General features: G+C 49.8%; 1 protein-coding gene across 3 annotated transcripts in view; it reads left to right on the plus strand.

Annotated features, from left to right (window-relative positions):
* SH3TC1 (SH3 domain and tetratricopeptide repeats 1) overlaps nucleotides 1–16,700 on the plus strand; it is a 220,636-nt gene that overhangs the window by 120,203 nt on the left and 83,733 nt on the right. For all 3 annotated transcript variants that reach the window (XM_069203387.1, XM_069203393.1, XM_069203402.1), the window contains one exon: nucleotides 11,038–11,079. In XM_069203387.1, the coding sequence (XP_069059488.1) occupies nucleotides 11,038–11,079 (42 nt within the window). The remainder of the gene's footprint in view (nucleotides 1–11,037; nucleotides 11,080–16,700) is intronic.

Consider the following 16,700-nt stretch of genomic DNA (forward strand, 5'->3'; position numbering starts at 1 on the left):
CAAAGGTCAGTGATAAACTGGCAAAAGCAAATCCGTCACGCCAACAGAAATACGGCCACACTATCATGACACACAAATCCACGAGGTCTTTCATCCGCGGTATTCCATTGGCGGTACACACCGCCGCGCTCAAAATACACACACTCTTAAAAAACATACCCACATTGGACAATTCAAAATACACACACCTGAGACACATACACACACCACTCCCACACACCCATTACAATATAAAACACACACCCACATCACCCACAAACCCCCACGACAAAACATTCTGAAAGAAGGCCAGAGAGAGACACCACCAGCAAGAACAACAGCATCCACAGGCACACAACACCATCACCTACACAACTTCCACACACCTCACACAACACACCACTACATATCACCACACTTATCACCACACATCATATACACAACCCCATGGCACGGCAAAGACACCCCAGGTTCTTGGAGGACGAGCTCAGGGTCATGGTGGAGGAAATCGTCCAGGTAGAGCCACAGCTATTCGGAGCACAGGTTCAGCACACCTCAATTGCAAGGAAGATGGAGCTATGGCGAAGAATAGTGGACAGGGTCAACGCAGTGGGACAGCACCCAAGAAATCGGGAGGACATCAGGAAAAGGTGGAACGACCTACGGGGGAAGGTGCGTTCTGTGGTCTCAAGACACCACCTGGCGGTTCAGCGGACTGGCGGTGGACCCCCACCCCCTCCCCCACAACTAACAACATGGGAGGAGCAGGTCTTGGCGATTCTGCATCCTGAGGGCCTCGCAGGAGTAGGTGGAGGAATGGACTCTGGTAAGTCAAATCTTAACTAATACATCCCCCACCCTACCTGCATGCCAGCACATACCCCCACCCTCACCCCCAATACCCCAACTTCTCACAAATGTCCCAACATCACAAACCACACATCCCAACACCAAGGCCTGCATGCAACTACAAAGCATGGACACCCATCACCAAAGCATGCCCACTGCACATACCCATACACCCCCCTAAACCACCATCACACAAGCTCCCACACAGGAATGCTAGCACTGGGGTACACGGTCACCCACCCATTGCACACCATTACACACACAGATTTAACAAACATCCTTTTATACCCCTGCAGGACCCCTACCCAACGTCACCGGACAGGAGGGTCCACACATGTCCACACCACCAACAGAAGAGGCCCACAGTGATGACAGCACCTCTGTCCAACTGGATCTAGATGACCAGCCCGGACCATCGGGGACCTCTGGACAGTCGGTACCCCTCACACAGGCACAGGCCACCACATACCTTCCCCCCTCTGGAAACACCTGCACAGCACCCACCCAGCGGGCCCATACCTCCGTCCCCAGGACACGTCAATCAGCTGTGTGTCCACCACTACAGGGAACCCAGGATAACCCACCAACAACAACAGGGACCTGGGGCAGTGGCAGTGGGCACACAGTCCAGGGGACGGAGGCCCAGGAACACAGGGAAACTGGGAGGGCTGCCGTGCGACAGGGGGCGGACAGGCCAAGGGAACCCACTCTCCACGAGGCCCTCTCCTCCATCATGGGAGCATACCACCACTCCCAGGAGACGATGGCAATGGTACTGGCCAAGTTTCAGGAGACCCAGCGCATGCAGGAGGAACAGTATATGGACTTCAGGGAGGAACTCAGAACCATCAGCTCCACCCTGGGCACCATCGTAGGGGTGCTGAAGGAAGTACTCAACACCAGGAGGGACAGTGGCACTACAAGAGGCCCCTGACACTAGCATTGACGATGAACTGCCCACCACCTCCGCCGGCGCTAGTGGACAGGATGCCCCGCCACAGGACCACCACATCAGCACCCCAACTCCTGCAGACGGAGAACCACCCCGCAAACGGTCCCTTAGATCCAGGAACAAGACAGAGAATTATGCCAAGACCCCCGCCAAGAAATGAGACCACTCTGATTGTCATCCTACTGTCCCACTTTGTCACCCTGTCCATAAATAAACTGCCCCAGCTCCACTTCCTATGCCCATATGGGCAATGCACCTGTGAGACTAATAGACTGGACTCTGCCATGGACACTCCTCCGCCATCACCCCTCACCATTTAACTACCCCTCCAATTTTTTGCATTTAAATAAACACACCTAAAGCACAAAATGATCTGGAGTCGGTCTGTGATTTCGAAATAGTGTATTAGCAATTACAGTGACAAAATGTTTTTGAAATAGTAATGTCAACATACCTATGTCACACAGCTCTAGTCCATGAGGAATTTAAGCGGATGTCACACAGTGGGATCCACATCTGTGAAACCATAAGGGAAAGTGACAACTCAGTGACCATACACTGGGTGAAAACAACAGACAGGAGAGAGGTAGTAGTGTAAAAGTACATGTAGTAGGCAGGATTGTATTCTTACCTGTGTTTCACTGGAAATATTGCTGGATCACTGAGTCCCTGTTGTGCATGTCTTCTTCCTCTGCTTCCTCCTCATCACTGTCCACAGGCTCCACAGCTGCCACAACACCACCATCTGGACCATCCTCCTGCAGAAAAGGCACCTGGCGTCGCAATGCCAAGTTGTGAAGCATACAGCAGGCCAAGTTGATCTGGCACACCTTCTTTGAGTAGAATAGGGATCCACCTGTCATATGGAGGCACCTGAACCTGGCCTTCAGGAGGCCAAAGGTCCGCTCGATCACCCTCCTAGTTCGCCCATGGGCCTCATTGTAGCGTTCCTCTGCCCTGGGATTCCTCACTGGGGTCAGTAGCCATGACAGGCTGGGGTAACCAGAGTCACCTGCAAATGGTGAGGGGCAACTGTTCGACACATACTAACCTGGAGGGATAACCCCAGACCCAGACACCCATTCCCACTGGCTTGCTTCCAGGTGCTCACCTAATAGCCACACACAGTGCCTCTGGAGTTGCCCCATCACATAAGGGATGCTGCTATTCCGCAGGGTGTAGGCGTGATCGAGCGGACCTTCGGCCTCCTGAAGGCCAGGTTCAGGTGCCTCCATATGACAGGTGGATCCCTATTCCGCAGGATGTAGGCGTCATGCACTGAGCCAGGGAACATGGCATTCACATGGGAGATGTACTGGTCTGCCAAACATACCATCTGTACATTCATAGAATGATAACTCTTCCGGTTTCTGTACACCTGTTCACTCCTGTGGGGGGGACCAAAGCCACATGGGTCCCCTCAATGGCACCTATGATGTTGGGGATATGTCCCTGGGCATAGAAATCACCTTTCACTGTAGGCAAATCCTCCACCTGAGGGAAACCGATGTAGCTCCGCATGTGTTTCAGAAGGGCAGACAACACTCTGGACAATACGTTGGAAAACATAGGCTGGGACATCCCTGATGCCATGGCCACAGTTGTTTGAAAAGACCCACTTGCAAGGAAATGGAGCACTGACAGCACCTGCACTTGAGGGGGGATTCCTGTGGGATGGCGGATTGCTGACATCAGGTCTGGCTCCAACTGGGTACACAGTTCCTGGATTGTGGCACGGTCAAGCCTGTATGTGATTATCAAATGTCGCTCCTCCATTGTCAAAAGGTCCACCAATGGTCGGTACACTGGAGGATGCCGCCATCTCCTCACATGTCCCAGCGGACGGTGCCTATGAAGGACAACAGCAAGCACAGAGTCAAACAACTCAGAGGGACGTACCCACAATTTACCCAGAACACCAATCATACACAAAAGGTGGCCTGTATGTGTGTTGAGACTAGGCCTAGGTATGTGTGACGCAGTTGAAAATGAAGCCATGTGGGCCCCTGAAATGGCGGATGCCCGACCTGTAAATTGGGACAATGGGATGTGAGGTAACTGCGCTGGCGTTGTACACCGTCACGGTAGGCGGTTGGAGACCGCGGCGCAGTGCTACATTGGTTAACATTGGACCCTATGGGTCCCAGGAGCCAATGACGATGTACGTGACCGCCATTTTCTATCAGTTGAATCACTCGATACCTGATCTTCGACAGGAGAGGACCTACACTGCAAGTGCTGCTGTGACCTCGGTCTGGAAGAGACAATGGCTCGTACGTCTGGGGAAAGGGCCCCTGCCTTCACATCGGAGGAGTTGGAGAAGCTCGTGGATGGGGTCCTCCCCCAGTACACGCTACTCTACGGTCCTCCAGACAAACGGGTAAGTACACAGGGAGCATGTTGTATGGGCTATGCCTGTGTGGAGAGGGCTGGATGTAAGAAGGAAGGGGGCAGAGTGCTGCGTGCATGAAAGACGGTGAATGCATGTGCCACATGGCAAGGGTAGGGATGGGGGCCAATCACTTTGACGGTGCAGTTGGTAATGACTATTCTTCTTCCCCTGTACATTTCATGTAGGTCAGCACCCACCAGAAGAAAGATATTTGGCGTGCCATCGCCAAGGACGTCTGGACCCTGGGGGTCTACCACAGACGGAGCACTCACTGCTGGAAAAGATGGGAGGACATTCGCCGCTGGAGCAAGAAGACGGCGGAGGCTCAGCTGGGGATGGCCTCCCAACGTGGGAGGGGTGCCCGTCGCACCATGACCCCCCTGATGTTCAGGATCCTGGTGGTGGCCTACCCGGAGTTGGATGGGCGCTTGAGGGCATCACAGCAGACACAAGGGGGTGAGTACACTCTCATTCTGCTGACTTTGTGCGCAGTGGAGTTGTCTGGGTGGGGGAGGAGGGCTGTGGGTTTCTCTAGGCCAGGGCGAGTTCCGTAGGCAAGGCCCCTCTGTAAGGCAGGCCATGTGGCACCCCAGCCCACCTCTGTAGACTGCCAATTACAGCTATTCATGCCCCTGTGTCATCTATGTGTCGTCCATAGTCTTGTAGGCCATTTCCCAGGAATTGCACAGTGGAGCCCAAGAGCGCGGCGTAGTGCAGGGGGCTTCTGTGTCTGTCTTGTCCGCCAACGGTAGTGGTAATCCATGCACTCAACATGCCTTTCTTCTGTCCTCGTCCCCCCTTTTTGTGGTCTCCCTGTTCTTGTGTGCATTAGCATCATCAGGCGGAGGAGCAGTGGCACCGGAGCACGAGGGAGCTGCATCCCACATGGCCCTGGAGGGTGAGACTACGGACTCGGAATTCACCAGTGGGACGGAGGGCGAGGGGAGCTTCACGGCGGGGACAGCAGCGACACAGACACGTCCTCTGATGGGAGCTCCCTTGTGGTGGTGGCAACATCTGTGCCCCCCGCATCTACAGGTACAGCCGCCACCCCCCTACCAGCACCACCCTCCCAGCAGCCCCTCTGCCTTCGCCCCGTGCCCGCTCACCCAGGAGGGTGGGCATCACCTTCGCCCCAGGCACCTCACGCCCTGCCCCAGTCACCCCTGCTGCCCTCAGTGAGGAGGCCATTGACCTCCTCAGGTCCCTCACTGTTGGGCAGTCTACCATTTTGAATGCCATCCAGGGTGTAGAAAGGCAGTTGCAACAAACTAATGCATTCCTGGAGGGCATTCATTCTGGTCAGGCGGCCCTTCACCGAGCTTTTCAAACTCTGGCCTCAGCACTGATGGCAGCCATTGTCCCCGTCTCTAGCCTCTCCACTCCAACTTCTTACACCAATCCCCTGTACCTCTGCCTATCCCAAGCACACCATCAGATCAGCCTGCACACACCTCACCACACAAGGGAAGTTCAGGCAAACATAAGCACCACACATCACACAGGCACTCACGCAAGCAACACACACATGCAGACACACCAACATCCACTGCCTCCACTGTGTCCCCCTCCTCGTCGTCTCCCTCCTCCCTCCCAGTCTCGTCTACACTCACACCTGCATGCACTACCTCTACAGCCACTACGTCCCTCACCAGCACAGCCACCAGCACACCCGCTCACGTGCAGTCACCACCCCCACTACCATTTACACGTCCCCTGTGTCCTCTCCTAGTGTGTCTGTGACGCCCGCTCCCAAGATACACAAATGCAGCCACACACCCACCCAACAGCCATCCACCTCACGACAGCCTCCAGCGCATGCACCTGCACCCAAAGTCACCAAACGTACACCTCCTACTACCACCACCTCTTCCTCCACTCCCAAACCCCCTCCAGCTACCCGTCCCAGTGTGTCCAAGAAATATTTCATGTCAAGCCTTGACCTTTTTCCCACACCTCCCCCACCCCGTCCATCTCTTAGGTCCCGAAGTAGCACCTCACCCACAACATCTTCGGGACCAGTGGTGCCTGTAGTCACCGGTATGTGGAGTGCACCGGCCACCAGGACAGCCAGTGTGGCACGGAGCCACAGCACAGCCAGTCCCCCTCCTGTGAAGCATCAGAAGTTGGCCAGTACCCGGCGGGAGAGGGGGAAGACTCCAGCCACCAAAGCCGCTCCCAGGGGTCCCGGTGGGAGTTTGGAGTCAGTGTGACACCTCCCAAGGTGGGGAAGGGCCACAAGAAACCCGGCAAGTCTGGGAAGAGCTGCACGGCGGAGAAGATCGCCATCATCCCCGCTGTCCAGGATGCCACCACCAGCCCCGGCCCAGCTGCGCAGGAGGCCACCGCCAGCCCCGGCCCAGCTGCCCAGGAGGCCACCGCCAGCCCAGCTGCCCAGGAGGCCACCGCCAGCCCCAGCCCAGCTGCCCAGGAGGCCACCGCCAGCCCCAGCCCAGCTGCCCAGGAGGCCACTGCCAGCCCCAGCCCAGCTGCCCAGGAGGCCACTGCCAGCCCCAGCCCAGCTGCCCAGGAGGCCACTGCCAGCCCCAGCCCAGCTGCCCAGGAGGGCACCGCCAGCACAAGCCCCGCTGGGCCATGAAGGACCGCCAGCACAAGCACCGCTGAACAGGGCACCGCCAGCACAAGCACCGCTGGGCCATGAAGGACCGCCAGCACAAGCACCGCTGAACAGGGCACCGCCAGCACAAGCACCGCTGGGCCATGAAGGACCGCCACCACAAGCACTGCTGAACAGGGCACCGCCAACGCAAGCACCGCTAAACAGGGCACCGCCAGCACAAGCACCGCTGGGCCATGAAGGACCGCCAGCACAAGCACCGCTGGGCCATGAAGGACCGCCAGCACAAGCACTGCTGAACAGGGCACTGCCAACTCAAGCACCGCTAGCCCATGAGCGGCAGGGGCACTGACACAACTGGTTCCATCACGGGGTGAGTGATGAACTCTGGGCACCAGTCCCCCTCCAGAACCAGTGGAGACATGCATCCACTACCTCTGTCCTTCACAGGATGAAGCACTCTGGGCACCAGTCCCCCTCCAGAACCAGTGGAGACATCCATCCACTACCTCTGTCCTTAACAGGATGAAGCACTCTGGGCACCAGTCCCCCTCCAGAACCAGTGGAGACATCCATCCACTACCTCTGTCCTTCACAGGATGAAGCACTCTGGGCACCAGTCCCCCTCCGGAACCAGTGGAGACTGTTATCCACTTGAGAGACTGTGGCTTTGCACTCCCCAGGATTGAACAGTGGGCAAACCACCCGCTGTAGAGACTTGTGAGACTGTGGCTTTGCACTCCCCAGGATTGAACAGTGAGCAAACCACCCACTGTAGAGACTTGAGAGACTGTGGCTTTGCACTCCCCAGGATTGAACAGTGGGCAACCCACCCACTGTTATCGACTTGAGAGACTGTGGCTTTGCACTCCCCAGGATTGAACAGTGTGCAAACCACCCACTGTTATCGACTTGAGAGTCTGTGGCTTTGCACTCCCCAGGATTGAACAGTGGGCAAACCACCCACTGTAGAGACTTGTGAGACTGTGGCTTTGCACTCCCCAGGATTGAACAGTGGGCAGACCACCCACTGTAAAGACTTGTGAGACTGTGGCTTTGCACTCCCCAGGATACATCAGTGGGCATTAAGCCCCCTCGTGGATCTGGCGTCGTGCACTCATCCGGCTGAGGTGCCCCCCCTTTCCTTCCCCCTGAGGTGCCTGTTGTATTTCTATCTGATGCCCCTGCAGTGTTCTCTCTGTTTTGATCGGGTATCGAGTGTGGGCCTCGCCCATGCATTTGGGGCCCAGTGGTCCACGGACTATAAATGGTGCAATACCTCGACTTGTATTATTGGTGTATATATTTGTTTATGGTGTATATATATTTTGGAGTACTGGATTTTAATAGATTACAATCGTTACAATCATTTCCTTTTGTCTTTGCATTCTCCGGGAGGGGTTTGGGGGGTGTTACTGTAATGTATAGATATGCATTGGTGTGTGTGTTGTAGTGGGTGAGGGTGGGGGTGTTGTGTGTGTGTGTCCCTGTTTTTTGCCTCCCCCCTCCCCTGTGTCGTAGGTGCAGTACTCACTGTGGTCTTCGCCGCCGCCATTCGTGCTCCTGGTAGAGGAGCAGGAAGACTATCGCAGGTAGAATTTGGAGTTCCGGTTCCATGGTGTCCTCGTTCCTCGTGGGGTGTGTAGAGGTGAGCGTTTTCCCTTCGAAATTCCAGTTTCCGCCGTGTTTTTATCCACTGTGAATCCGCCCCGGAAAAGGTGGCGGATTGGTAGGTTGTGATACTGTGGGCGGTACATTGTCCTCCGCCTGTCTGTTGGCGGTGACCGCCAAGCTGTTTGTTTGTACCGCCGTGGCGGTCTGAGTGTTAAAGTGGCTGTCTTTGTTGGCGGTTTCCGCCACAGTCGTAATTGCAATTTTTTTACCGCCGGCCTGTTGGCGGTCTTACCGCCGCTTTAACACCGTCCACCAGGGTTGTAATGACCACCTCTATTTGTGACAGCGGGCTGCCTGCAAAATCTGCCTTCATTCCTTATTTTCCCATGGAAACAATTGAGACCTTTCAAGAATGAAATTACTTGCGGAAATAAAAATTAAAATTGCGATACAAAAGATTCAAGGATATAGAGTACACATCATATCTGCCTTAAAAATGAGTAACAGGTAGTTAGAGAGTCCTCGGATACGGGAGGCATAGTAGTAATTATGAGTAGAAAGATGTATGTAGAGAGGAATACAGCCAACTAGTTGATGAAGAAAGTTATCTTAAAATTGTAGAACAGATGTATAGAGACACAAATGCTGCATATACTTTGCTCTGTTAAGGTAAATACAAGGGCCTTATTGAACTGGAAAATTAAAGGTCTCCGTAACAATGATTTAAGATTTCCAACAATCTCATAAAACCCTAATAGGCCACCCAGCAGGCCTACTGTGTCTTTGAATGGGAGCTTACTAGAAACTATCTCTACATAAAAAGACCATCTTCTCACTCTGTATGTTGTGAGTTTAACATCCTGCATAGGAGATAGTGTAGACTTCATGTCCAAATTTGACAGGATTCAGTGGCAAGAGGAATTCCTGATGATTACAATTTGTCATTTCATATAAACTAGTATAAGACACAATGACAGACAAAAGACCTGCAAACATGCTTACAATCCAGATCTATACATTTACGCTATCACTAATATGATTCTTTTGTGTTACATTTCTGTTTAAATAATTACATATTTTTGTTTGAGGGCCCTTGTTTGAGAAATTGAGAACAGTCAAGGAACCCAGCTTCACCCCGAGCTATGCAAACTTGTTTATGGGCGGGTGAGAATAGCAGTTTCTCTGGCCTGATGAGATTTTTGTGTGCACCAGTTACGTTGTATTGTGCTTAAGGTACATAGACAACCTGTTTGTAATCTGGAAAGGGAATGAAGGGTTAGCCAAAGAGTTCATGAACAGATTACACATCAATATTTTATTTTTCTTTCTACTTGCACCATGAACCATCAATCTGCCAACTAGTTAGAGCTCATATTAGAAGTGAAGAAGGAAAACTGCACACTCATATGTGTCACACAGAAACAGCAGGAAGCAGTCTCCTGCGTGCTAGCAGTAATCATCCTTCACATCAGAAGTAGTTCCACTCTTACTTGTAATTATCTCAGTCAAAGAGCAGGCCCCAACCATCACTTTCAGAAAACCCAAAATAAATAAAGACTCACTAGTTAGTACAGAGATTAAGCTTTGTCAAAATACTCACTCTATCTGTAACAAAGGAATGTTTTGATGCTGTTCTCCGAATAATGAATAAACAGACATGGCCAAAACACTCAAACATGTAAAATACTTATTTATGCCATGCCACTGAAATAAATGTAGCCCAATAACATGTTATTTACTACAAGTGTACTTATAGTTTTAAACATTTATCATCAATGAATGGTGTAATTGACGTGGGAAAACATTGCTTACTGACTCACTGAATGAAAGCGGCCTATACAGGCTTTAACTCAATTAAAAAAGCTCTTGGTTTGGGGGTACCTGTAGAAAACTTAGGGCACTGGGGCATTGGAGGTAATTCTTGGCATAAGGGAGGGCATCCAAGGCAAAATGCAGACCCTGAAATACTGGAAGTAATACTTGACAAGGGGACGCCTATGGCAAGATGTTGGTGCTTGCGTACTGAATCTAATTCTTTGCCTCAGAGAGGGCAGCCATGGCATACTGGGGATGAGAAACGGATTGGGGGAAGCAAACCGTGATAAAATGCTTGCTCTGAAATCCGGGGGGTAATTTTCGACATGCGGGTCAACCATGTTAAATGGACAGTATTAATGGCAACATTCTGGTACAGGAATATTGTATAATATTCTTGGCATAAGAAGGTACCCAAAACAAAATACCAGCATTGGCACAGTGAAGGTAATTATTAACATACTTGGACCTCTCAAGGCAAACTTTGGAAAAGATGGGCTGAACTCCTGGCAGGTTTTATACCCCACCACTTTTAAAGATTACCAGCCATCATTGAAATTGACATCAGAAGGCATACTTTATTGCTTCACAGTTTGCATATTATAGTGATGTCACAGGGAAACAACGTAGCAAATAGTTTCAAGTCCTCTTGTGCAGAGATTTTACCTCACTGCACATATTTAACCCCATGCGCTCTAGTGCTGGTAATGTACCTTTTGGTTTTTTTTAAACAAATACTTATGAAGTTAATGATGTATAAAGTGAATAATATCTTCACATTTTATGTTTAAACTTTACTGGGTAGGGAAATAAATAACATTCAGTTCTTGACATTCTTTACTGATTTTTTTTCTTTAGATACAGTGGAAGACAAAGATTCCAAAGCTGCAGAGGAACTAGGTAAACTCAATTTGTACTTAATTTTGTAATACTTGTTATTTTTCTTTGATCCTAACAAACACAACCAGGAGTTAAGTGCTTTTGTAAATATTTGGTGCCAGCGGAAATAGCTGCAAAAATATAAAATCTCTCTAGTCTTCTATTGTGATACAGCCTTCTGTCTGCAGATTCCTCACCTTTTGAATATTCCCCCGGCATCAGGCTGGATCCGAAAAAACTTTAGCAGTACAGTTGCGTATTGGCTGGTGGCACAAATAGCTGTGCATTAATGTTACTCTGTGCCGGATATGACGTGTGCCTGCCTGTATAGGTGATGCCTATGCACTCTGACATCAGTTCCTTGCTTTCTATGCCAATAGACAAAGATCTGGATCTCCATGAGACACTTCTGTAAAACATTCCTACCAAAAAAACAGTGCGCAAGTGAACTGTCACTTACAAAATCTATGAGGTTTAAATTCTGTGGGGAATGTTGCTAACAAATGTCTGTGACTGAGCCTTGTGATGTTTGCCTGTGTTGCCTGAGGTCGGAACATGATTCCAGGGTATGGAGTTATTGTGCCTTGACGCCTCCCAAGGGCATTCGAGACTGGGAAGCAAAGCTCATCATCATGAAGCACCTCAAGACCCAATGCTGGAATAGGTCGAGGTCTAAAGGTAAATTCCAGTTCCTGTCCCACTCCCGAGGTTGTTCTTGTGAGAGGTTGTCTTCACTATCGTGCCCTAAAGTGCATGGCATCATTGTGCCTCCAGGTTGTACCCCAAAAGTAGCTCTACTTGCGATTTGCCTTCATGCAGTCCACTTGCTTTTAAGGAAACATTCAGACGAGTCTTATGCCGTTTCATGACTCCTGACTTTCTGGAGATAAAGCTGATTCAGCTCTGGAGATCTTTGAAGATAGCAGGGTCACATCACACTCCCTGGGCCTTTCTGCTGTTCCTCACAATCAGCACCAGCCGTTTTGCCCCCTCCTTGGCTATGGTGGGAGTTTCCAATAGCTTCTTTAACCAAAGATTAAGGGGGTTATTCTAACTTTGGAGGAGTGTTAATCCGTCCCAAAAGTGACGGTAAAGTGACGGATATACCACCAGCCGTATTACGAGTTCCACAGGATATAATGGACTCGTAATACGGCTGGTGGTAAATCCGTCACTTTTCCGTCACTTTTGGGACGGATTAACACCTCCTCCAAAGTTAGAATAACCCCCTAAATGTTTACCCAGAAATTTCTTTACATGGTCTACATTCCAAAGTCAATATATAAGGTTGTTGAGCCGAACACTTAGGCCCTCATTATGATGTTGCCCGTCTGGGCCGCCATGCCGGCGGTGGCGCTCAGTACCGCTCCGACAGGCAGCCTGATGGTGGACGGCATCATTATCCGACAGGGCAGCGCTGCTGCCCCTCGGATAATGATCCCATGTCCTCCAGCCTTTCCCTCACGGGTTTCCCCGCCAGTGAATGGCTGGCAGAATTGAGGGCCCTGCACTGCCCATGCACTTGGCATGGGCAGTCTGGGGCCCCTGTGCAGTGCCCCATCGCGCAGGTCACTGCCCGGTTTACGGGCAGTGATCTGCATGACGGGTGCAGCTGCACCCGCCGCACAGAGGCATTGACGGCAGGCAATGTCCTGGCCAGGCTCAGCAGAATGTATATTATACGGCCAGCGGGGCCCCTGGGGGGCTGGCGGTCTATAGAAAGACCGCCAGCATGAACACAGCGGTGTTAACCGCTGTGTTCATAATGAGGGCCTTAATGTTCAGTCCTTCAATTTATTCAGACTACTTTTATTTGTTCTTACAAAACATTTCTTATTATCATTTAGAAAATTCTCATATGAATATACAGTATTATGCATTATGCATTCCTAGGTCCATCAGTCACGCCACATCTACAACCAATAACGTATCACATGTAGAAACCATATGGGGATTGAAAAACCTAGGCTTTATATATTGCCCAACATAAGTGTGATGACAACCCTTTTACACAAATACATATCATGCATAATCAATATTTTAAATCCATACATGGATGAATTATTTCTACCTTTAGCATACTTCACCATATTATGGCCCTCATTATGACCCTGGCAGTCTTCTGACCGCTAGGGTAAATATGGCAGTCCCACCGCCAACAGGCTGGTGGTGCAGACCGCCACATTATGAGTGTGGCGGGTTAGTGTCTGTCAACCCGCTACATCTCCACTCATACCGCCAGGGCGGTTGGAGCCCCCAGACCAGAGATGAGCATATCAACCTGGCAGTCAACAGAAGACCCCCAGCAGTATTAGGAGCGGCTTCCCGCCATGGTTTCCGCGGTGGTAGCACTGCCACGAAAGCCATGGCGGAAAGGCTACTGGTGACCTGGTATTTCTTCCCTTTCACTGGAACATGACACCCCCAGCAAGCACTAGACCCCACTCCAGCCACAGCGCCCCCTCCCCTCATCCTCCTCCAGACACAGCACCCCCACACTCCTCCAGACACAGCACCCCCGCATTCTTGCACACAGACACCACACGCACCACACATACACCCATTCACCTACACTTACATACATTCATTCACTTACATGCATCCATACACGCATTCACCTCAGCACTCCTACACTCATTCAACCACGAATACTCACACCCAACCAAACACGCATACTTACACCCATCCAAACATGCATTCACCACAAAACTCACAGCTGCATACACACATGCATACATGCATATGTGCACTCACTTCAACATTCAGACACTTATACAACCACGCATACACACATTCATACACACATGCAGACACAACACACTCGCACGCACTCACAACACCCCCCAAACTCCCACCCCCCTCTGTCGGACGAACACCTTACCTGGTCTGGGGAGAAGGTCGTCCAGCAGGGAACGGGAAGAGGCGCTTCCACCGCCGGCAACACCCCACCAGCAGGATTGCTTTGGGCACTGTCAAAAGGTACCTGTCATTTCTTTTGGCCTTTATATGGTTGCAGGCCCAGCCCTTATTATTTAAGTCTGTCGTGATGTGTTTCTTTAAAGGGTTACAATATATGTTACCCCCTTCTTCATTTGTTATGCCCTAATGGGATTTAAATTTGATCCTCACATTACTCAAATGTGCACCCTTTGAGTCTTTACACACATGTTTTCCTTTCGTCTCCTTATTCTCAAGACAATCTTTCTTCTCTGCATAGCATTATCAAGGCAAGTGAGCAAGTTGCAGGCTCTGTCTGTGAACCTGCCTTACACCATTTTCTTCCCAGACCAGCGAGTTTTGCGGACTCAAACCCCCTTGTTACCATAAGTTGTAACTCACTTTCATGTTGATCAGAACATCACTCTTCTGGCGTTCTTTGCTTCACCTTGACCCTGTGAGAAAGAGGAAAGACACCACTAGTGGATCCAAAAAGGGCTCCCGTCTTCTATATTAATCCAGAAAGCACTGGGTGGACCATCAGCTCTTTATTGGATTCACTGGAGCAAAGAAAGAGAAGGCTGTGCAAAACAGGACCATCTCTTTCTGGATTGTGCTCTACATTAAGATCTGCTACGCTCTGGCCAATAAACAGCCCCTTGACAGCTTGTGGGCTCATTCTATCAGAGCTAATGCTGGTAGCACTGCGTTGGCATGTGGGGTACCTGTTGTGGATATTTGCCAGGTGGCTGTGTAGGCGTCATTTCATATATTCATGAAGCACTGCTGTCTGGACAGTCAGGTCCACTGGGGTGGCCATTTTGCCCATTCGGGCTTGCAGGTCATTTAAATTTGAGCAAGTTCACAAGCCCACTACCTGGGAGATACTGCTTTAGTAGTTCTTCAAAAGATGAGGAATCCATAGTTAGAAGTCTCTATCATAAAAAAAAGTTACTTATCTTTAGTAACCCTCTTTCTGGAAGAGACTTTATATAACAGCAGACTTCTCATCGACCCTCCCGCCTCCCCGCTCTGTGAAGTCTGCTGTCATTTTAAAAGATCCCTTATTAGAGATGTGCACACTGGTCAGGATTGATCTAGTATGATCTCCATGTCTGTGGGTACAGACGGGACAGAAAGCAACTGATGTCATTGCGCATGGGTGGTGCCTAAGTAGGTCCAAGCATTTCATATCCAGTGTGGGCCGATGTCAGTGCAGAGCTAAATCCAGTCTGACGCCTGGGGGAAATAGTCAAAAGGTGAGGAATCAGCAGTAAGGTAGAGTCTCTACTAGAAAGCATGCTACCAAAGGCAAGTCACTTTTTCTTATGTGTAATTGGCATAAAATTGAGATGTTAGCCCTGTTAGAGTAAAATATTACCCTTAGCGCCTAAATACACAAGATACAAAGTAGGAAGGCCAAATACTGTAAATACTGCCAATCATTGCTACCACTGAATTAACAGAACTAGTTAGAATGCTTGCCTATACATATTCCAACGTTTCTCTGAACAACATGGGGCTTTTTTTCAGGTTTGTACCTCTTCCCCACAAGCACATCCCTGCAGTTTCTAGGTACCTAACTGCAGGAAGTGCAGAGAACATCAGTGGAGTAAACAACCCAAAGAACCATGTGACACAGATTGTGCCTCTTGAGCTAAATGGACCAACAAATACTGACACTATCCGTACACACCATGTCGGCCATACTGAGAGACATTTAAATTTCTTGCCGCTGCAGATAATCCCATCTTCCAGCATGCCACCTGCAAAATATTTCAGTGATGTGGAATTCCTATCACCTGACACACAATGTTTGGGGTCAAGGGCAACAGGTTTTTATGTTTATTATGTCCTTGGGACAAGCAGGCCCAACCCCCTGCAGCACAAACCCTTTGGCTGACAGTTTACAGGGAAGGGAACTGTCTGCATTTGAGGAAATGTGTGTATTCTTATGTTAATGCTGTTCAAACTTGTATTTATGGTTCATTAATGAAAAGCCTTCATTATTAGGGCGAGCGCTGTAAATAAACATTTTAAGGTCGCACTGCACTACTGACAGTGGTTCCAAAAAATAGTGTACACACATGTTTGGAAAGTTTAACAATATAAGGCTAAGTATAGTACTTCCAGAATGCTCTCTGATTAGATGCAAATGTTTGTAGAAGCTTGTAAACAAGAGTGATGATTCTTTGCTTTCAAATTTAAATGTTCAGTAAAAAATGCAAGTAGGTAAAAAAACGTTTCGCTACTATGAAATTTTAGATGATATTTCTTTGAAGCATCATTTAGTAAAATTATAATATTTCCCAAAAATATTCCTAATGGAAAATAAGTGTAACTATTTTCAACAAGATTACGGGAAGCATGAAAATAAACAAGCACTGACAAAGCCAACTTATTCAACATTTTTTTGTGAGTCTTTTGGTTTCGTCAATGTGTGTCTTGTTTTGGCATGGATCTTGTAACACTTTATTGTTGTGGGAGCTGCCAAGCCCTCACCATTGTAACAAACACTGGCAAAAAGAAAAAAACTTGTTGGCGCTCAAAAAGCACACGTTGCCACCAGTGGTGTAACAAAGGCCCTGCAGCCCCCCTCCAGGGGGCCCCCTCAGCATAGCACCTGCCCTGAGTGAGTCTGGTCTTGTTCTTCGCAGGGGGAACCCCTCCAGTTTTGTTATGCCACTGATTGCCACAGTAGTTCC

The sequence above is a fragment of the Pleurodeles waltl genome, chromosome 1_2 (assembly GCF_031143425.1).
Source record: "Pleurodeles waltl isolate 20211129_DDA chromosome 1_2, aPleWal1.hap1.20221129, whole genome shotgun sequence".
NCBI lineage: Eukaryota > Metazoa > Chordata > Amphibia > Caudata > Salamandridae > Pleurodeles > Pleurodeles waltl.